We start from the raw sequence: 22,110 nt of genomic DNA on the forward strand, positions 1-22,110 counted from the left end.
ATGGTGTATGATCCTTTTAATGTGTTGTTGGATTCTGTTTGCTAGTATTTTGTTGAGGATTTTTGCATCTATAATCATCAGTGATATTGGTCTGTAACTTTCCTTTTTTGTAGTATCTTTGTCTGGTTTTGGTATCAGGGTGATGGTGGCCTCATACAATGGGTTTGGGAGTGTTCCTTCCTCTGCAATTTTTTGGAAGAGTTTGAGAAGGATGGGTGTTAGCTCTTCTCTAAATGTTTGATAGAATTCATATGTGAAGCCGTCTGGTCCTGGACTTTTGTTTGTTGGAAGATTTTTAATCACAGTTTCAAGTTCATTACTTGTGATTGGTCTGTTCATATTTTCTGTTTCTTCCTGGCTCAGTCTTGGAAGGTTATACCTTTTTAAGAATTTGTTCATTTCTTCCAGGTTGTCCATTTTATTGGCATAGAGTTGCTTGTAGTAGTCTCATGCATACTTAATTTTATCTGGAAGTTGAAAGCTAATCCTAACATTTTGAGGATTCTAAGTACTTCTTGATTATTTTGAGGACTTCATCAGCATTTCTGACACCAGAATGGCCTGTTCTCCTCCCCAGAGCCTGGCCTGCCTTCATGCGCATTCCTTCCAGGCTTCTGATTATAAATGGCCCAGTAATTATAACCCCAACTGCATAGTTGGGATTCGGAAGTAGTTGGATTAGTGCTTCAGCTGATCAGAGGGTTTGAGGGAGCCCCCAAATGAGGGTGACCCCCTGAATGTAGCCCAGCTTTGCTTCTCTATACTTTGCCTAACCTGGCTCTGTCCTTGGCTGAGGAACCAGTGGTTTGTCCAGGTGACAACATGAGGCCTCTGAGCTTAATAACACCTCTAGGAACAAGCAGAGACTGGGAAGACCTCCATTTCACTCAGGTTTATTGTCCTTGCTGTTCTCTCCCTGTGGGTTTCCTAAAGGATCAGCTCTTTTCTTCCTAAATTAAAAAAGTCCAGTTGGACTCTGTAAACAAGGCTGTATGCAGTAGCACCAAATTACTAATTTTTTTCCATCTGTGAACAGATGGGTTTCCCAACACCACCTCCTTCAGCCTGGAAGAGGAAGAGGAACTGGAGGGCGGCGGGTCTGCAGAGTTCACGTGCTTCTCAGAAGATCTCGTGGCCGAGCAGCTGACCTACATGGATGCAGTACGTCTTCCCTTTGTGCCTCCGATGTGCTTCTACTTAGAATGTGGGGAGTGACAGTACTGGTGGCCCCGGGTCACGTGATTTAAGTCTTTCCAAATCCCCGAGAGAGCCTGTGCCTGTAAATGCAGAGTGAAGATGTGATTTGAATCCATCATCTGAATAATTCAGGCCTAAGCTCTTCTTACAATTCTGGGAGAAGGTGCTTTTTACTTGGCACTCAATACCCAAAGGGAAATAAGAATTCTAATTCTAGGGAAACAAAAATCTATCCTGTTCCATGGGTATTTCTCTCCCTTTAGACTCATGAATATTTCAAGATCCAAACTGTTTATTTGGAGGATTGTAAAAGGGTCAAAGTATAAGTTAGGATAAAATAAATTCACTGAATCCACATGTGACTATATCTGGCAGCTCATTTCCACATGTGCATCCTGGTCTTTTGAAGTTTGGATATTTTTGTTAGCTGTACATATTTGGTTTCATCAGCCACGTTTCATAGCTCATTGTTAGCTGGTTAAAGAAAAAAGGGCTATTATCAATGATCACAATGGTTTTTAGCTCTTCCACACTTAGCACTTTAGAAGAAGCAGCATAGAGTTTCCATCTAGTTAACATGCAAATAGATTCTCAGAAGTAAATCAGATAGTCTGTATAAAGTAAATCCTGGTGTTCTCTCTTTACACAAGCCCTTGCACATCTTGTATTGAAATTGTTGTACAAATGAGAATCAGATTTGCTCAGCAAATTTGTTGTTGTTTCACACACTGATAGCAGAAGAGAAAGATGGAAGACTTCATTGGCTGTGACTTTTAGTCAAAGACCTGGAAACCAGGCTTTAAATCCCTCTTTCTTCCTTTTGCTGTGTGATGTTGAATGGTTTTTCCTTTTGTATGTTTCTTAGTTTCTTCATTTTAAATAATGGGAAATAGGATAGTGACATTGATGAGTGTCACAGGTACTGTACTTCTGTGAATCACTTTTCAGGTGGTCATTCATATGCATTATACACAGTTCATGATCATGAGTGTCCAGAATGTACCATGGATATGATTTTGAGGTCAAAATAATCTTAACCACTTCTTTTTGATTAGTAGTACAGATTTTTACCTGGCTTTCCTTCCAAGACAGAAAAGTTAAAATGTTTTTGGACATTTAAATTTTCTTTTGGTCATCGTGTTCCATTTGTTCAGTTGAGCAGATTTAGAAGGAACATGTGGGCTTTTCTGATCAGTTAATGTATTAATTATTTACTTTTTGCTATTGAAATGAACACCATGAGGCAAATCAAGTAGGAAAGGGTTATTTGTCCATTCACAAAGTACCAACTTACAGATGACATGCTTTGCCATATGAAATGTGTGTGTTGTCCTTAACGTCAATTCCTCTTTTGTTCTAGCAACTATTCAAGAAAGTAGTGCCTCACCACTGCCTGGGCTGCATTTGGTCTCAAAGGGACAAGAAGGAAAACAAACACTTGGCTCCTACGATCCGTGCTACCATCTCTCAGTTTAATACCCTCACCAAATGCGTTGTCAGCACCATTCTGGGGGGCAAAGAACTCAAAACTCAGCAGAGAGCCAAAATCATCGAGAAGTGGATTAACATTGCTCATGTAATTGTCTTTTTAAAAATATTCTTTGGGTTTAGTAGATATGGGAGATTATGCCATCACTCTGATGTTTCCATTTGGTTGAAAAGCAGTCAAAAGACCATATGTGAGGGCCCATTGGGTTTTGTTTTTTTTTTAACATCTTTATTGGAATATAATTGCTTTACAATGGTTTGTTAGTTTCTGCTTTATAACAAAGTGAATCAGCTATACGTATACATATATCCCCATATCCCCTCCCTCTTGCATCTCCCTCCCACCCTCCCTATCCCACCCCTCTAGGTGGTCACAAAGCACCGAGCTGATCTCCCAGTGCTATGCGGCTGCTTCTCACTAGCTATCTATTTTACATTTGGTAGTGTATATATGTCCATGCCACTCTCTCCATTCGTCCCAGCTTACCCTCCCCCTCCCCGTGTCCTCAAGTCCATTCTCTACGTCTGCCTCTTTATTCCTGTCCTGCCCCTAGGTTCTTCAGAACCATTTATTTTTAGTATAGTTTTTAGTATAGTTTTATACTATTTTAGTATAGTTTTTGTTGTCCTTCCAAAGTAAGAAAAAAGTTGCCTTTCTTAACGTGGGAGTTTATTTATTTTTCCTCTTTAAAAAAATTCGTCCCTTGCTCACTTCTTTCTGCTCGTGGGTCCCTTCCGGGTGCGATGGAATACCTGCTTTCTCACAGACTGAGTGTTGGTTCTGCGCCATGTTCAGTAAATATCAACTGGTGGCCTCAGTGTCAAATGGACTGCTCTGACAATGCAGAAGGATTATCTCGCACCCTTCCAGTACCTGGAAGCATTCTATTTTCTGCAGACTTGAAGAGCCAATACCTTCTTAGGATCTCGAATCTCTTTTCTAAAAGACTGAAATATACAGATTTCACATTAATCAAGGGCTTTCCTGAGGGCTTTATATCTGAAGTTGGAGGGGCAGAGTCTATTCCTAGGCCTGAATTACATTCTGCTGGGTGTCAGTCCAGTCTATTGGATCAACTACTTCCATGCCATATGACCTTGACCTTCATTTATCAGCATCTTATTTCATGAGTGAGGAAAGGTGAACAGTATTCAGTCAGTCACCACATATTTCATGAGCCCCTAAATGCTTCAGAGCTACAATTTTATGTACTTTGGGGACATAGATAAGCTAAACACAATCAATTTGGTCCTACAGGAGCCTATAGTCAAACAAGGAAGCTAAGATATACTGGAATTATCTCAGCCTGGGCTGAAGAGGAGTAGGGCCGTATGACATAAGTGCTGCAAAAGTGGAAGAGCGAGAAATCACTACTGACTGGGGTGATCCAGGAAGGTTTCATGGGTAGGATGACATTTGAATTTAGCTTTGAATAATTGATAGGACTTTGGGTATTTGAAGATTTGGGAAGATTTTTTTTTTCTCAGCAGAAGAAATTACATCAGCAAGAGCTATGTAATTAACAACAATTTTGACAAATAATTATTATGTAAATATACTCTGTTCTGGGCTATATGGGTCAATCCTAACCAAAACACATTTTGTTTTCTACCCCATTATATATTTTTCTCATTAAGCCCCTATCTGTGGGCATAAGGCTTAAACTTTCACATTTTCTCTCTCTCTCTTTTTTTTTTTTCACATTTTCTTTTGTGGTCTTTGATTAAATAGCAAAGCCATAATTGTGCCAGAGAATTTGCTTTATTTTGAGTCTGTAGGTGGTCTAATACCACAGACTTTTTAATACATGGAAAAATACTATATGGAAAAAACAAAAAAATATCTTATGCAACTTTGCTTTCTCCTATTCTGAATTGAGGTTATTTATCAACAAGTAAGAGCTACAAAAGAAGTTGTGATAGAGCATGGAATTTCTCTGTCTTCTTAGACTGATAAGAAAAAATATTTTTTGGCCACAAACGCCATATCATTTACAGTCATCTACATGTCTCAAAAGAAAATAGTCTATCTACTTTTAATCTATTCAGCTGCTTAGAAAACCTGTAGAAAGCGTGTAGCATCTGTATATGTGACAGGGTGACTCAAACAATGACTTTGGCCCATATAAGTATCAATCGTGTGTTTATGTGATAATAAGAAATACAAGTTGTATAATTTGAGGTATATTGCAAATCCCATAGCACGTGCTTAAAAGCCAAGGGTCCTTAACTCTTGGTGATGCAGTTTCCCAGTGTGGAGCATGCTGTGTCCCTTGAAATTGTGTAGGTAACTTAATAAAATAACAACAGTCACAGGTAGTTTCCAGCCAAGATTTATTTTACTTTTCCTGCATTAATCACAGTCATTTTCTATTGAGAGGATGTTTGAAAAAATGATAATTTTATATGCAGAAAATATTTCTGATCTAATATGACTGTATTTTCTTGGACTGGCCTTACTGCTACATTTTTACTTTTGTATCACCTCTCCTCAAAGATCATTCCTTTTCTAGAAATGGGGCCAGATGCCCCTTGTACTCCTTTAAACCCTTAGCTTAAGCCTCTTTCTGAATAATGTGTTCCATATGTTTATCACAATTTGCATGAAATATCTGGGCCTGAGTTCCTTTATTTATTGCAAGTTTCCTGATTTTTAGAACATAACTTTTGGATTCTGAACCTTTGTTGAACCATGCTGTCATGGGCTTGGTTTCCAGACTGACTGTAATTCAGAGAGCGAGCTTTCTCTCTCTCTTTAGCTTTCTCTCTCTTTCTTTTTAAATAAAGGGAAAGCATTGAGGCGTTTAAAAAGAGTGGGCATGACTTTTGTAAAGAACTTTGGCATTTACTCTAAGAAAATGTTGTGGGGTTTGTTTGTCGTAGTAATTTTAAGTAGCCAGATTTGGGTGTGCCAAGTTAGAGAATGCCATTTTTCCTTCACAGTCAGGACTCACGTGACTTCATGAAGTGATCTTTCAAGCAACGTGCATTTATGCCCAACCCCTCTGGGACCTCTTGCCCCAGATGTTCTGCACGAAGCCAAGCCCATGCTCACACAGTGTACTCGATAGTCAACAGTGGATGTAGTACACTCCCCCATATGCCTGCACATGGAGCATCTCCTTGGGCATAAGGCACAGTCCACTCTCTTGAGGCTGCCACCTTCCCCATTCCGGCTGCAAATGGGACCCTCTCCCTGACTGTTTTGCTGTCCCCTGCCATTCATTCAGCAGGACTTTGACTTCAGGGTCGCTGCCTGCTGATGCTACAGACTCTGAATGGTAGCTGAAGTTTCAGGATCAGGCAGTCTTTCTCCTTCCCCAGAAAATGACATCCAGAATGTTTCCTGTTCTCTTTCTATTTTGTTTTAAAACGCTGCCAAAGTGAATTTTATTTTAAAAGCCCAAGTTATTTTGGAACCATTGTAAGTACCAAGGTGTTTCTGAATGTTTATGATTGCGGCACAAGCCAATTTGAAACCGAACGGATGTGTATAAAAATATTCCCTCTTGGCTAAGAACATAAAAGCCAAAGTTCAACTTGTGGTGAGTTTTTATTGCCAAGTTATATACCCCTCTCTGGACAAGGGTTGGTTGGTCATGAGATGTTTGATAGCATCTGACCTCGAAGCAGCTGCTGCCCGGTTCACTTTGTGGGTTTGAAGGATACAGTCATCTTTCATGCGTATTTTTAGGGCATATGTGTGCTTTCTTCAGAAGAAAGTTTGCTTTCTCTAGCAAAGCTCTGTAGACTCACCTCCACTCGTGTTTTTACTGGGAAAGCTGGAAACTGTAAAACTGTAACAACAACACAGAAAATATATTAAAGGGAGAAAAACAAGCGTTCAGGGCCAAAATCTGTAAAGTGTTTCAGTGACTGGGGTGGGAGCAGAGGAGCCACTTTTTGATGTTCAGTATTTATACAGCCGCCTATTCAGTGGTAAGAGTTCATGGCAGCTGTGATACCTCTAAAACAGGAAACCACCAACTCACTGTTTTATTGATATTTAAATGCCTTGTATGTTTTAATCACTCTCCCTACAGGAATGTAGAATCCTGAAGAATTTCTCCTCCTTGAGGGCCATCGTTTCGGCACTGCAGTCCAATTCCATCTATCGGTTAAAAAAGACTTGGGCTGCGGTCCCAAAGTAAGTTCCCAAGTGTCTGCTCTGCTTTCTTTGGCTGGGCTGATTAGTTGCTGCATAAATGGTGTGGGTCCTCATTTTCAAAGCTCATATTATATAACTAGAGAAACATCTTTGAAAGCCTCTGTGTGTTCCAGGCAGGGTGTGTTTTACACATCATCATGAATGAGTTTTGAGGCAGGGCTGCTGCAGAAATCAAACTCATTCTCAAAGGGTGCCAAAGCCAAGATGATTGGCTTTGGGGATGATTTTAAGGATGTGCATATTATCTGGGCTTTGAGGGATAAGGTTGTGGAGTGATGAAGTTACAGCAATTTGCCATTAGTTCTGGTTATTTTTCAGCCACATTCCAAAGCCCTAAGCTGTTCCAAGCTGTGAGGGATAGTGTGTGCAGATAGGACATTAGTTCTTGCTATTCAACAAGAATCCATTTAGTTTGTTTCTGCTTCCGCCTATTAAAAGCTATCTTAGTGATACTAAAAACCTCTAAGTAGTCCTTCCTAGGTACCTGACTAAAGATGATTAACTGCCCACGTTCTGTATTGTGTTTTTCTTCATATTTCTTGCCATAACCTTTGGAACAATGAACAATTGTGTCCTTCCTTATTGTTTCACTGTCGCTCTCGCCCCCATGTCCAGAGCTTCACTGAACTCTAGACCAGAGGGCTTTTTGCAAAGGAGGGAAGAGTGAGTGAGGAGGCAGTTCTGGTTCCCCACGAGTACAGATTTAGAGGCTGGGGCATGCGTCGTGACTACAAACTAGGTCAGTTACTTTCAACAAAGTCTCTCTCGGTTTGCACTATTCAAGAAGTCAGGCCATAACAGGGAAGGATGCGTGAACTGTTTATAACCTGTATTGTATGCAGCACAGTCTATACTGTGTGCGGCGCAGTCTATACTGTGTGTGGCACTGTCAGTTCCAGTCGGGAGGCAGGCCAGCTTGCTCCCCAGGCAGGCCTGCCTTGTGGATTTGGTGGGCTCTGTCCTTAGAGTGGAAGGTCTAGGTACTCAATTTCATCAACTCACTCAGAGCTGGTTAAGCCTGAAGGGACTGACACTCTCCAAACTCAACAGAGATCCAGATTGGTAAACCAGAGTTTCATAGATTTATGCTGAAAAAGGGGTGCCAGAGTGTTCAGCCTACTGATAAGCTCACATTCTCTATCAGAGGAAAGTCTGCTTAGGGGAAGTCACGTTATTTATTATATAATTCTTTGATGGGTTTGAAGCAGGTGATCTTATTGCCTGGTGTTATAGATCTGCAGACGCCTCAGCCACTTGGACTCCAGAGCTCATGTTCTGTTATCTATCAGGAGAAAAGGTGGCAGATAGGCTTTTCAAAGTCCAGTGCAATTTTCTTGATTACCACTCTTTTCTTGGGTTCTTTCTCCTCTTCATTAGTTTGAATGAAGAAGGTGACTCTGTGTGATAGAGAGATTAGTTAATTGATTTTCCTCTGCACAGGAGTCTTAGGAAAGATAAGGATCATATAAAATCATTAGATGTTAGGCCCTGGCGAAATATGATGGGAAAGTCAGATGCGTACAGCGTCCCCATCCTCAGCACCCCAGCCCCCCTCCTTCCCCTCATCACTGCTCCTCAACTGTGGTATCAGAAACAATGGGGTGGTCAGGGGCTAAAATGAAGTCTTTCTTGCCCCACTGCACCCTCCTCTGGTGGCAGTGAAAGGTAATCGTATCTTTCCTTGGTGGTTGATAAGTAGAACACTGTGGAAAGTCACTTAGCCAGGCAAAGATATCTACCATAGCAAATCTGAGGCTAAAACACAAGTAAAAAAATTAGTGGACTTGTTTCTTAATCTCCTTGGTTACCATATGGGAAGGTCCATTCTTCCAGCTGGCTTTTGTATTTAAGAAACACCACAAAACAAACCTCAAAGCCCTATTCTGTACAACATGGGTGTCTGGTTTGTGTCTTCATTGATTGGTGGGTTCATATTTTAGCAGGGCTGCTGGAGAAGTATCACAGTTCCTGAGAGAAGCCACTTGCATATCAGCTCTATATAGTTTCTGTTGCTAAATTCAAAGAACAGGGTTAAGAGATTTTATTCGGTTATTACTTTCCTGATAACCCTTTATGTTAATAACTTTCCGTGGACAGAGAAGACATCTGTTTCTTTCTGTTTATTTAGGCCCACATGCAATTAAGTTCTTAATGATTTTTTCCAAAATATAAATAGCTTTCATGGTTTTCTTAATTCTAAGAGTAATACTACACTCATTGTACGACACATAAATTCTTAGTAATGGCTTTCTCATAATAATGAAAGTGTTGCATATAGAATGACATTGCCTCTGTTAATTCTTTGCCTTCAGAATCATCCTCTCAGTAACCCTGGAGGGGTGTAGAGAAAAGTGCGAGGCCCGTGGAGACGTAGTGTACCAGGGAGGGGCAAAAGGGAGGAGTAGGTGCTTTACCTGTGTGACCCTGGTGACCTTCTCGGCCATCCTGCGAGGGGGCTGTCACTGTTTCCATAGTGCAGATAAGAAAACTGAAGCTCAGGAAAGTTGAGCAACTTGTCTAAGATCACTTAGGGAGTGAGTGGCCGAGTTGGGTTTGGAACCCACCCCCTCTGACTCCAGAGACCGTTCTGGTTCCACCATCTACTCTGACTCTAAGAGGTTCAGGAAATTTGGGTTCTGTACTGCAGCTCTCATCAGTTAGTAGTGGAAGCTCGGACAAATCCGCAACCCTGGCATCTTCATCTCTCAAATGGGGGGACTGGCCAAGAAGAGTTCTCAGGTCCTGTAGGGCTGTGGGTGTGTTGCTAAGAGAGAATTTTTTTTAACTTGCCTAAGAGAACATGTCCCAATTAGACAACTTAATACCCCAGTTTAACAATCTTTTTTTATGATTATAACATGCATGGTTAGAAAATATCCCTCTCTTCACACAGGTGAGCATGTCTACCTGTTAAAAAAAAAAAAAAAGAAAAAGAAAAGCCACCCTGCATGGAAAAGGTCATTGGCTTTGTCTGTGCTCACGTAGCCCTCCCCTCTGTAGCCAGAGGTACTGAGGGCACCTGGGCCCAAGGTGTTGGACTTTTACTAATCTTCATTTGTTAATGTTTTCTTCATCCCTTTTGTAGGGACCGAATGCTGATGTTTGAAGAACTTTCAGACATCTTCTCAGACCATAATAACCACCTGACCAGCCGGGAGCTACTGATGAAGGTGAGGGCTCTGGGTTGTATTGTGCTGGCCGCTCTGGCATCCGTTCAACGGAAGGGTAGCTTGAGGGCTCCTTGGATGCCTTCAGTTCCTTGAGAGAGGCTACAGGGACTGGGAGGCAGGACTTTTGGTTTTTATGCCAAATCGAAGAAGCCCGAGGCTGAGAAAATTCAAAGTCCAGCTCCTCAGCTTCACTGTGATGCAACCAGATTGTGAAACTTGCGTTGCTGCCTGTAGCTCCTCAACAAGCTGCCCTGGAAACACTGAGTGCTGGCAGTGAGGTGGGTGAGAGAGCCTGGAATATCCTTCTCAGCAAAACAGCTTCTAGAAGGACAGGGGCCAAGCCTGCAATTCTGCATCCTTTATTTGCACTAAATTGCGCAGCCAGTCCGTTAGCGGTATTTATCGAACACCAGATGAGTGCTGGCTTCTGAACGGCAGGCTAGGTAAAGCTACAGCTCGGTTCATTTTCTTTCTCTAGATGTTTGTTAAACATCTAATGTTTGTAAAGCATTTGACCGGCCTCTGGGAGTATGAAGAAGACGAACACAGACCCTGTTTTCAGGAACTCACCTGCTGGTGGGTGGATATAGACACTAAACAAGAACGAGTAGTCAAAGAAAGGAACAAAGAGAGGTTGTGAGCAGTCATCAGAGGGGAACGTGGACCAGATATTATCTTCACGGCCTCTCTATAAAGTAGATTTTATCCTCCTCATTTTGCAGCTAGCCAAGCCTCAGAGAGGTAAGGAACATACCCGAAGTCCCACACCGGGTAGGTGGTGGAGCTAGAATGTGAGTCCAGCCTGGCGAGACTCTAAAGCCAGTGCTTTCATCACTTAGGCATAAAACTATTTCTTTTGACCACATGAGAGTAGGAGGCAGGGTATGTCAGGTGAAACTTCATGGAGAAGGAAAATAAGTTGGTAATTCAGTTAATCCTGATTGGGCATTCACTGTATGCTGGGTGAGGGAGGTACAGCCGTTATGAAGGCAGCCTCCAATCTTAAGGAGACTGTAGTTTCATGGGGGAGGCGAAGTGGGCAATTATGGAAAAAAAACCCCCAAACCAAAAATAAAAACATAAAATCTATGATACGTGCTACCATAGGGGGAAGCCCTGAACTGGGCTGTTAGAACAGAGGACCCTTGTCCTTCGTCTCCTTTTCTGTGAATTGGAGATGATGATAGTACTATTTAGTCTACTGATCTCATGGAATTGTTTTGAAGATTGACTAAGGAAATATTTGAAATCCATGTGCAAATGTCAATTTTTTTTAGTATTTGGTAAGCTATCTACATGTGAAACCAAAGTATGCATAACAAATGAAAATGAAAAAAGTATAAGTGATACATGTAAGCTTACAGTAGACACTTGGAGTAGGAATGAGAGTCAAGTGGGGGTGGGGTTACTTAGAAAAGGCATCAGTTGATAACTGTTAGGTTAGTCGCTCCCGTAAGAGCATCTGTTACTTTTTTTTTTTTTTTTTTTTGCGGTACGCGGGCCTCTCACCGTTGTGGCGGCATGCGGGATCTTCCCGGACCGGGGCACGAACCCGTGTCCCCTGCATCGGCAGGAGGACTCCCAACCACTGCGCCACCAGGGAAGCCCCTGTTACGGTCTTCTTGACTGTTCTCCTCCTAAGTCCTGCTTCCTTCACACCCTCAGGTCTGATTAGGCCCCTTCATGTGTCCTCCAGAAGCCCTTCGTTCCTGTCCTAACACTTATCATATGCTCCATTAGAATCGCTTGTGCAGGGCTCCCCTGGTGGCGCAGTGGTTGAGAGTCCGCCTGCCGATGCAGGGGACACGAGTTCGTGCCCCGGTCCGGAAAGATCCCACATGCCGTGGAGCGGCTGGGCCCGTGAGCCATGGCCTCTGAGCCTGCGCGTCCAGAGCCTGTGCTCCGCAACGGGAGAGGCCACAACAGTGAGAGGCCCGTGTACCGAAAAAAAAAAAAAAAAAAAGGAATTGCTTGTGCATTTCACCTGTCTCCCTGCTGTCCTGTAAGCCTCTTGCAGGCAGGGACTTTTTCACTGTTATGTCTCTAATACCTAACACATTGGGCATGTAGCAAGTGTTCAGAAACTGACATCCACTGATGGACCTCCTAATTCACAGGACTTTAACAACTTGCCCACTCAGCCCTTCTTGGCGTAGATGATGTGAGCAGGACAGGGTGGCTGCTGTCTGACTTTGGATTCGGCTCACCTGATGAACTGCACACTAAACAGTGCTTGGCTTGCTGAGGTCGTGTTACTCCCTGCTTCACATCCCCTTGGATTTGCAGACTTTAAATGGAAACTCATCTGGCTGGAAGGAGATAGCTTAGTGGTCTCCCTGTCAGTAATACAAAGCTAGACTAATTGGAGCCACACATTCAAATCCCGATAGCTCTGAGTCATCCTTCCAAAGCAGATAAATTGAATACTGTGCAGCTCATTGCCTGGTGGCCGTCTTCTGGCTGAAACCTTAGAATCAGCTATATCTAGACATTAAAGGTACCATAAACCTTTCTGAAATGTAGATGTTTACCTTGGTGCTCTAGGTTAAATTTCTTATACGTGGCTGGAATCCCAAAGATGAAAAACTTGGCTATGAATTCATGTGGTCTGCGCATTATCATTAATGATAGTGGAGTGTTTTGGGCAGGTCATACGTCTCTGTGGGTCCCTTTCCAGTCATCTTTGTTTATTATTCTTCATACTAAGTATATAATTCTGGATGTTAATTCTCAGCACAGTTGTAATGAAATGAAGGTACTTTGGTTTTCAGAAGAACCATGGCTGGTCTCTGTTTTCAGTATGCCACTCCTGGACTTAAACTGATTTGTGGTTGAGTAATCCTAGTCTTGAATGACCTATCTTCTCTTCTGCTTCTGGACAGATGTAAGGCGCTACCTCTAGAGTACTACGGCTGAGGCAACATCAGAATTAGCAAAAATCTGTGGTTTTCCTTTTAATTGTTGGAGACAAATGTTTTTATTTTACTCAGAGATTATCTTAAACCTATTACTGTCTCATGATTTCCGAAACTTGGATCATTCCAAGCAGATTACCTGTGGAGTCCACACATTTCAAACCAACAGGAAGGCAGAATCTCACCAAATCTTCTTGGTTCTTGGGATTCTTGGTGAGAACTCTTCTAGGTTACATTGCTAGAAACAAATGCTAGAAAGGCCCAGGCAATTGGCTCTGGTGGAGATGTCTGTTTAGTGAAGCTCCAAGCACACTGAAGTCAGAGCTGGGGTAGAAGGCCATAGGGCTGGGAAGGCCTATTCACATAATTACCATTAACTGCTGAGCTGTCATTTAATCAACATGTATGGAGAGGGATCCAAATGTCTGTGTAGCACCCAAGTAGAAGAGGCCCCTTTGAGGCCCAGGAACAGGATGGATGAGGGCAGTTGTCCTTTGCCACAGATGGAGATAGAGAGGAGGCGAGACTCAGGTGAGAAGTTTGCACTAGAGAGAGAGAGAGAGAGAGAGAGAGAGAGAGAGAAGGACAGACAGGAGAGGAGACAAGAGGAGGGTGGAAGGTTGATGGAGGGCAAGGTTTGGAATTCATCCAAACATGGGTGATGATTGAGGTCACGGGACTGGATAGTATTTCCAAATACCTGAGTAGAGCGAAAAGCAAGATGACTTTGTCAGAAAGAAGAGTCATTGAGAGAGTGAGCACAGGCAGCAAAAGGAGGCCAGAGGGAGGGACCCAGAGCGATGCAGTCACAAATCCTGTGAAGAGTCTCAAGAAGTTGCAAGGGATTGATGTTGTGAGACCTTGCAGGGCAAAGGATTTAGGGCCGAGGAAGGAAGACACTTCCACATCCAAAACATGGTTGGATGTGGCACATAGGGGATTTCAGTTGACATCTCATCTGGAAGAGCTGCCACTACTAGTCAGTCTTTTTTTAGTTATCTATCCAGGAGTGGAATCTCACTATCATGAAGTCATGAAATCAGCAAATCTTCCAGCTCCTCATCCCAGATCTTTGTCCTCCCAATGAGAAGGTTTTCCTGAGTGCTCTTTTAGGATCCTACTTCTGTGATTCTCAGGAGCCTCTTAACTTTTCAGAAATCCTTCTTAATAATTTTAGGTATACCTGCAATAATGTCAATAAATTACATGTCTGTCAGTGATTGAGAAATTGAAAGGGAACCAGAATAACCTACTCCCTGGAAAGAGGTGGACACTTGTATTCAAGTCAGAAAGAATTGATTCTCACTCCAAGCAAATTCTCAAGAGTTTCCTCTTAGATATCCTCATCCACCAGAAGGCAGGCAGCAGAAGCAAGAAGAGCTACAGTCCTGCAGCCTATGGAACGAAAACTACTTTCTCAGAGAGATAGACAAAATGAAAAGGCAGAGAACTATGTACCAGATGAAAGAACAAGATAAAACCCCAGAAAAACAACTAAATGAAGTGGAGATAGGCAACCTTCCAGAAAAAGAATTCAGAATAATGATAGTGAAGATGATCCAGGACCTTGGAAAAAGAATGGAGGCAAAGATTGAGAAGATGCATGAAATGTTTAACAAAGACCTAGAAGAATTGAAGAACAAACATGTAGAAGAATTAAAGAACTAACAAACAGAGATGAACAATACAATAACTGAAATGAAAAACACACTAGAAGGAATCAATAGCAGAATAACTGAAGCGGAAGAACGGATAAGTGACCTGGAAGACAGAATGGTGGAATTCACTGCTGCAGAACAGAATAAAGAAAAAGAATGAAAAGAAATGAAGATGGCCTAAGAGACCTCTGGGACAACATTAAACACACCAACATTCACATTATAGGGGTCCCAGAAGGAGAAGAGAGAGAGAGGACCCGAGAAAATATTTGAAGAGATTATAGTCTAAAATTCCTTAACATGGGAAAGGAAATAGCCACTCAAGTCCAGGAAGCACAGAGAGTCTCAGGCAGGATAAACCCTAGGAGAATCATGCCAAGACACATAGTAATCAAATTGACAAAAATTAAAGACAAAGAAAAATTATTAAAAGCAACAAGGGAAAAACAACAAATAACATACAAGGGAACTCCCATAACGTTAGCAGCTGATTTCTCAGCAGAAACTCTACAAGCCAGAAGGGAGTGTCACGATATATTTAAAGTGATGAAAGGGAAGAACCTACAGCCAAGATTACTCTACCCGGCAAGGATCTCATTCAGATTCGATGAAGAAATTAAAACCTTTACAGACAAGCAAAAGCTAAGAGAATTCAGCACCACCACACCAGCTTTACAACAAATGCTAAAGGAAATTCTCTAGGCAGGAAACACAAGAGAAGGAAAAGAGCTACAATAACAAACCCAAAACAAGAAAATGGCAACAGGAAAACAAATATTGATAACTACCTTAAATATAAATGGATTAAGTGCTCCAACCAAAAGACATAGACTGACTGAACGGATACAAAACACAAGACCCGTGTATATGCTGTCTATAAGAAACCCACTTCAGACCTAGGGACACATACAGACTGAAAGTGAGGGGATGGAAAAAGATATCCCATGCAAATGGAAATCAAAAGAAAGCTGGAGTAGCAATACTCATATCAGATAAAATAGACTTTAAAATAAAGAATGTTACAAGAGACAGGGAAGGACACTACATAATGATCAAGGGATCAATCCAAGAAGAAGATATAACAATTATAAATATATATGCACCCAACATAGGAACACCTCAATACATAAGGCAAATGCTAACAGCTATAAAAGGAAAAAACAATAGTCACACAATAATAGTGGGGGACTTGAACACCTCACACCAATGGACAGATCATCCACACAGAAAATTAATAAGGAAAAACAAGCTTTTAATGACACAATAAGTCAGATAGATTTAATTGCTATTTATAGGACATTCCATCCAAAAGCAGCATACTACACCTTCTTCTCAAGTGCACACAGAACATTCTCCAGGAAAGATCATATCTTGGGTCACAAATCAAGATTCGATAAATTTAAGAAAATTGAAATCATATCAAGCATCTTTTTCCAACCACAGTGCTATGAGATTAGAAATAAATTACAGGGAAAAAAACATAAAAAACACAAACACCTGGAGGCTAAACAATACATTACTAAATAATCAAGAGATCACTGAAGAAGTCAAAGAGGAAATTAGAAAATACCTAGAGACAAATGACATTGAAAACACGATGATCCAAAACCTGTGGTATGCAGCAAAAGCAGTTCTAAGAGGGAAATATATAGCAATACAATCCTACCTCAAGAAACAAGAAAAATCTCAAATAAACAATCTAACCATACACCTGAAGGAACTAGAGAAAGAAGAACAAACAAAACTCAAAGTTAGTAGAAGGAAAGAAATCATAAAGATCAGAGCAGAAATAACTGAAATAGAAATAAAGAACACAATGGCAAAGATCAATAAAACTAAAAGCTGTTTCTTTGAGAAGATAAACAAAATTCATAAACCTTTAGCCAGACTCATCAAGAAAAAGAGGGAGAGGACTCAAATCAATAAAATTATAAATGAAAAAGGAGAAGTTACAATGGATACCACAGAAATACAAAGCATCCTAAGAGACTACTGCAAGCAACTCCGTGTCAATAAAATGGACAACCTGGAAGAAATGGACAAATTCTTAGAAGGATATAATCTTCCGAGACTAAACCAGGAAGAAATAGAAAATACGAAAAGACCAATCACAAGTAATGAAATCGAAACTGTGATTAAAAATCTCCCAGCAAACAAAAGCCCAGGACCAGATGGCTTCACAGGTGAATTCTATCAAACATTTAGAGAAGAACTAACACCCATCCTTCTCAAGCTCTTCCAAAAAATTGCAGAGGAAGGAACACTCCCAAACTCATTCTATGAGGCCACCATCATCCTGATACCAAAACTAGACAAAGATACTACAAAAAAAGAAAATTACAGACCAATATCACTGACAAATATAGATGCAAAAACCCTCAACAAAATACTAGCAAACAGAAGCCAACAACACATTAAAAGGATCATATACTATGATCAAGTGTGATTTATCCCAGGGATGCAAGGATTCTTCAATATACGCAAATCAATCAATGTGATACACCATATTAAAAAACTGAAGAGTAAAAACCATATGATCATCTCAGTAGATGCAGAAAAATCTTTTGACAAAATTCAACACCTATTTATGATAAAAAAGACTAGAGTAAAAACCATATGATCATCTCAATAGATGCAGGAAAAGCTTCTGACAAAATTCAACACCCATTTATGATAAGAACTCTCCAGAAAAGTGGGCATAGAGGGAACCTACCTCAACATAATAAAGGCCATATACAACAAATACTCAGCAAACATCGTTCTCAGTGGTGAAGAACTGAAAGTTCCTCTAAGATCAGGAACAAGACAAGGATGTCCACTCTCACCACTATTATTCAACATAGTTTTGGAAGTCCTAGCCATGGCAATCAGAGAAAAAAAAGAAATAAAAGGAATACACATTGGAAAAGAAGGAGTAAAACTGTCACTGTTTGCATATGACATGATGTTATACATAGAAAATCCTAAAGATGCCACCAGAAAACTACTAGAACTAAACAATGAATTTGGTAAAGTTGCAGAATACAAAATTAATGCAGAGAAATCTCTTCCATTCATATGCACTAACAACAAAAGATCAGAAAGAGAAATTAAGGGAACAGTCCCATTCACCATTGCAACAAAAAGAATAAAATACCTAGGAATAAACCTACCTAAAGAGGTAAAAAGACCTGTGCTCAGAAAAATATAAGACACTGATGAAATAAATCAAAGATGACATAAACAGATGGAGAGATATACCATGTTCTTGGAGTGGAAGAATCAGTATTGTGAATATGACTATACTACCCAAAGCAATCTACAGATTCAGTGCAAACTCTATCAAATTACCATTGGCATTTTTTACAGAACTAGAACAAAAAAAATCTCACAATTTATATGGAGACACAAGAGACCCCAAATAGCAAAGCAATCTTGAGGGAAAAAAATGGTGCTGGAGGAATCAGACTCCCTGACTTCAGACTATACTACAAAGCTACAGTAATCAAGACAATATGGTGCTGGCACAAAAACAGAAATAGAGATCAATGGAACAGGATAGAAATCCCAGAGATAAACCCATGTACCTGTGGTCAGCTAGTCTGTGACAAAGGAGGCAAGGATATTCAATGGAGAAAAGACAGTCTCTTCAATAAGTGGTGCTGGGAAAACTGGGTAGCTACAGGTAAAAGAATGAAATTAGAACACTCCCTAACACCATACACGAAAATAAACTCAACATGGATTAGAGAGCTAAATGTAAGACCGGACACTATAAAACTCTTAGAGGAAAACATAGGCAGAACACTCTTTGACATAAATCAACAGCAAGGTCTTTTCTGACCCACCTCCTAGAGTAATGGAAATAAAAACAAAACTAAACAAAAGAAAAATAAACAAATGTGACGTAATGAAACTTAAAAGCTTCAGCACAGCAAAGGAAACCATAAACAAGACGAAAAGACAAGCCTCAGAATGGGAGAAAATATTTGCCAACGAATCAACGGACAAAGGATTAATCTCCAAAATATATAAACAGCTCATGCAGCTCAATATTAAAGAAACAAACAACCCAATCCAAAAATGAGCAGAAGACCTAAATAGACATTTCTCCAAAGAAGACATACAGATGGCCAAGAGGCACATGAAAAGCTGCTCAACATCACTAATTATTAGAGAAATGCAAATCAGAACTACAATGAGGTATCACCTCACACTGGTTAGAATGGGCATCATCAGAAAATCTGCAAACAACAAATGCTGGAGAGGATGTGGTGAAAAGGGAACCTCCTGCACTGTTGGTGGGAATGTACATTGATACAGCCAGTATGGAGAACAGTATGGAGGTTCCTTAAAAAACTAAAAATAGAACTACCTTACAACCCAGCAATCCCACTACTGGGCATATACCCAGAGAAGACCATAATTCAAAAAGACCCATGCACCCCAGTGTTCATCACGGCACAATTTACAACAGCCAGGACATGGAACCAACCTAAATGCCCATCGACAGATGAATGGATAAAGAAGATGTGGCACGTATATGCAATGGAATATTGCTCAGCCATAAAAAGGAATGAAATTGGGTCATTTGTAGAGATGTGGGTGGACCTAGAGACTGTCATACAGAGTGAAGTAAGTCAGGAAGAGAAAAACAAATATCGTATATTAATGCATATATGTGGAATCTAGAAAAATGGTATCGATGATCTTATTTACAAAGCAGAAATAGAGACACACCGACTTAGAGAACAAATGTATGGGCACCAAGGGGGGAAAGCTGGTGGCGGGGGGTGGTGGTGGTGTGATGAATTGTGAGATGGGATTGACATGTATACACTAATATGTATAAAATAGGTAACTAATAAGAACCTGCTGTATAAAAAAAATAAATAAAACAAAATTCCAAAAAAAAAAAATTACCTATAGTTTGGGAGGCCTCAACCACCCAGCACAGGAAGTGGCACATATTAGGACACTTTCATTCATCCCCAGGAAAAACTATAAGCAGGGGATCACTAAATGATACCTCTTCTTATTATCATTTGCAATAGGGAGACTGAAAGTAGGTAATGAGTCACTGTGGGTTCTGTCCCCAGTGATGTACCTGGACCTGGGTAAAGGCTGGTGAATGATACAAGATACTGATGTCCCACTGTCATCGGAAAGGCTAAGTCAGTGGAACAGATTCCCTCATAGTCGTACAGTAGTGAAAAGTCACATGCTGTGGTCATATAATAAACCCAGGGAGAACTGACTAAGGGAAAACCTATGCAGTTATGCACTACTGAATTGTGAAATTTGCCTCCCATTCATGCAGTTCCTGGAAAATGAGAACTTAACAAGACCCCAAAACCACAAAACCAAAAACACTTTATGTTCAGTCAGCAAACTGGAGATTAGTCATTATGTAGAAGAGTTTGTTGTCACAACAGACGGGAGGAGAGAAGGGGTAGCTATCTGTCCTCAGGCCCCAGGAGGAAAGATTGATTTGTAGGAGTTCCAAACCTGAGAGGCAACCTGGGAGCATGGACTGGGGGAGAAAAAGGGGAGAAAAATGTATGAAGGTCTGGCTTTCATAGATCAGTGCTGGACTTCCTCAGAAAACTTCCGGTATAAAGTTTCATTTAGCTAAGAAATACCACAGAAATAGTCCCTTTTCTTTCACAGAATGCTGGCACATGCATTTTAGGCCAAGATCAAGAAATCATAAAATTTACAGAGGAAGAGCTCTTCATTTCCAGGATGTGTGATTACTTCGAGTGAAATTTGGGATGTGTAAAAATTGTCTCCAGTTCCGGGAATTGCCTGCCTTGTATTAATGATTGATTTTATAACCAAATCAGGGGCTCTTCTTACAAAATAGGGGGAAAACAGGATAAGCCATGGCCACCAGGCACTCTCAAGAATAGATGGCTCAACCACTAGCCAGCCAAGTGTTCGCATAATAGGCCAGAGCCTGCTGGAGGCCTCTTCAGTTTGCACGGCGTCCAGATAGTTGTGCAGAGGTTCCGCCCCAGAAGCTAGGTGCCCCTTCACTTGCCCCTGTATCACTTTCCTCTGTGTGTGCTTCTGTTTCTTAGGAAGGAACCTCAAAATTTGCAAACCTGGACAGCAGCGTGAAGGAAAACCAGAAGCGCACTCAGAGGCGGCTTCAGCTCCAGAAGGACATGGTATGTAAGGCCCTGGGTCTCCGTGAGGGCCCACCAGAGAGCGGCCCTATGTAGGGGGCTGGCCTCCTGCATGACCCTGGACCCTTTAGTCTGCAGGGTGCCCCTGCCCTCAAAGAAGTTCTCCCATTCTTTACCTCATCTGTTCTCAGCAGCCCTGGGAGGTCTGAAGCTATTTTCACTCCCACTGGACCCAGCAGGAAATAAACACTGAAAGTCACAAATCACATTGTTTTCTGGAACATTTTTATTTTCTGGAAGTGAGGGAAAGTCTGCGGCAGATAGACTTCTGTCCCTTTTGCTGTCTTCTTTATCCACTCCTGCACTTAGGAGCTACCGCGACCTTGGCCTTGAGACCCCTGGGCTTCACTTCCCCGACGGGAATGCGTACTGGAGCCAGCTTGGAACACACGGTGGCCCAGGACCTGGGTGCCGGGGAGAGAGAGAGTGTCAGCTCCCAGGAGGACTTGGTCCTTGTACTCGGAGATCTTTTCATTTGTTCCAAATCCTCTAGTCATTTTCTGGCTCTCGTCACTAACCCCAAGTACTAGCCAAATCTTTCTAGTTTTTCAGTACTCAAAGGAACGTGATACCTCCCTCTTTAAGACTGAAAGGTAGTTCTTGACATCAGTGGCTTTATTTTTAACACTCTCCTAACTTTTAGCATAGAAGGGGAAAACCAGAGAGAGGAGGCTGGAGGCTGGCAAACTCAAAATACTCTCATCCTTGCTTTGAGAAGATTTTCTCCTTCTTTGGAAAGCTGGGCATGAACCAGAAATGTTGGTTTTGAGGGATGGGAGTCTTCTGTAACATAAAGCCTGTGCAGCATTCACAGCACTTCAGACTTTTTTGGTGGTTCAAAGACAAGTTAAAAATAGCCGTTAAAAAAAGAGAGATTATTTTAGTTCAGGATGAGACCTTGTACACATGATAGGGAAGGACATACTGCAGCTGACATAGAGTTCCTGAAGGACAAAACCCTGCCTGGAGTGAACCTCAAGAAGCAGCTCTGGCTGAGGAAACAGCCAGCTGCACACACATCAGGCAGCCTTGTTCTGCCCTGGTGGAGACTTCTGTTTTCTTGCCAGGATTTCCATAAATGCCTTCATGGACTGTAGGATAAGGTGTCCATGGAAGCCCCTTTTTATTTTCTCTTCAGAATGGTTAGTGCCTCTGTGGCCTTATGGAGAATAGGGATGATTTCCAAGGAAATTTGGTGAAATTAATATAGTATGTATATATATATACCTGCAGTGGAAGTGCTTCGACCATTATTTCTGAGGGAAATTTCTTTTTATTTTTTATTTTTTTTTTTATTTTTTTTTTTTTTTTTTTTGCTATACGCGGGCCTCTCACTGTTGTGGC

General features: G+C 41.3%; 1 protein-coding gene across 1 annotated transcript in view; it reads left to right on the plus strand.

The window, feature by feature from the left end:
- RGL1 (ral guanine nucleotide dissociation stimulator like 1) overlaps positions 1-22,110 on the plus strand; it is a 133,883-nt gene that overhangs the window by 83,522 nt on the left and 28,251 nt on the right. Inside the window, exons 6-10 of the mRNA XM_007115666.4 lie at positions 1,037-1,161; positions 2,558-2,773; positions 6,729-6,832; positions 9,939-10,023; positions 20,659-20,748. Of these exons, the coding sequence (XP_007115728.1) occupies positions 1,037-1,161; positions 2,558-2,773; positions 6,729-6,832; positions 9,939-10,023; positions 20,659-20,748 (620 nt within the window). The remainder of the gene's footprint in view (positions 1-1,036; positions 1,162-2,557; positions 2,774-6,728; positions 6,833-9,938; positions 10,024-20,658; positions 20,749-22,110) is intronic.

This window comes from Physeter macrocephalus, chromosome 4 (genome assembly GCF_002837175.3).
Source record: "Physeter macrocephalus isolate SW-GA chromosome 4, ASM283717v5, whole genome shotgun sequence".
NCBI lineage: Eukaryota > Metazoa > Chordata > Mammalia > Artiodactyla > Physeteridae > Physeter > Physeter macrocephalus.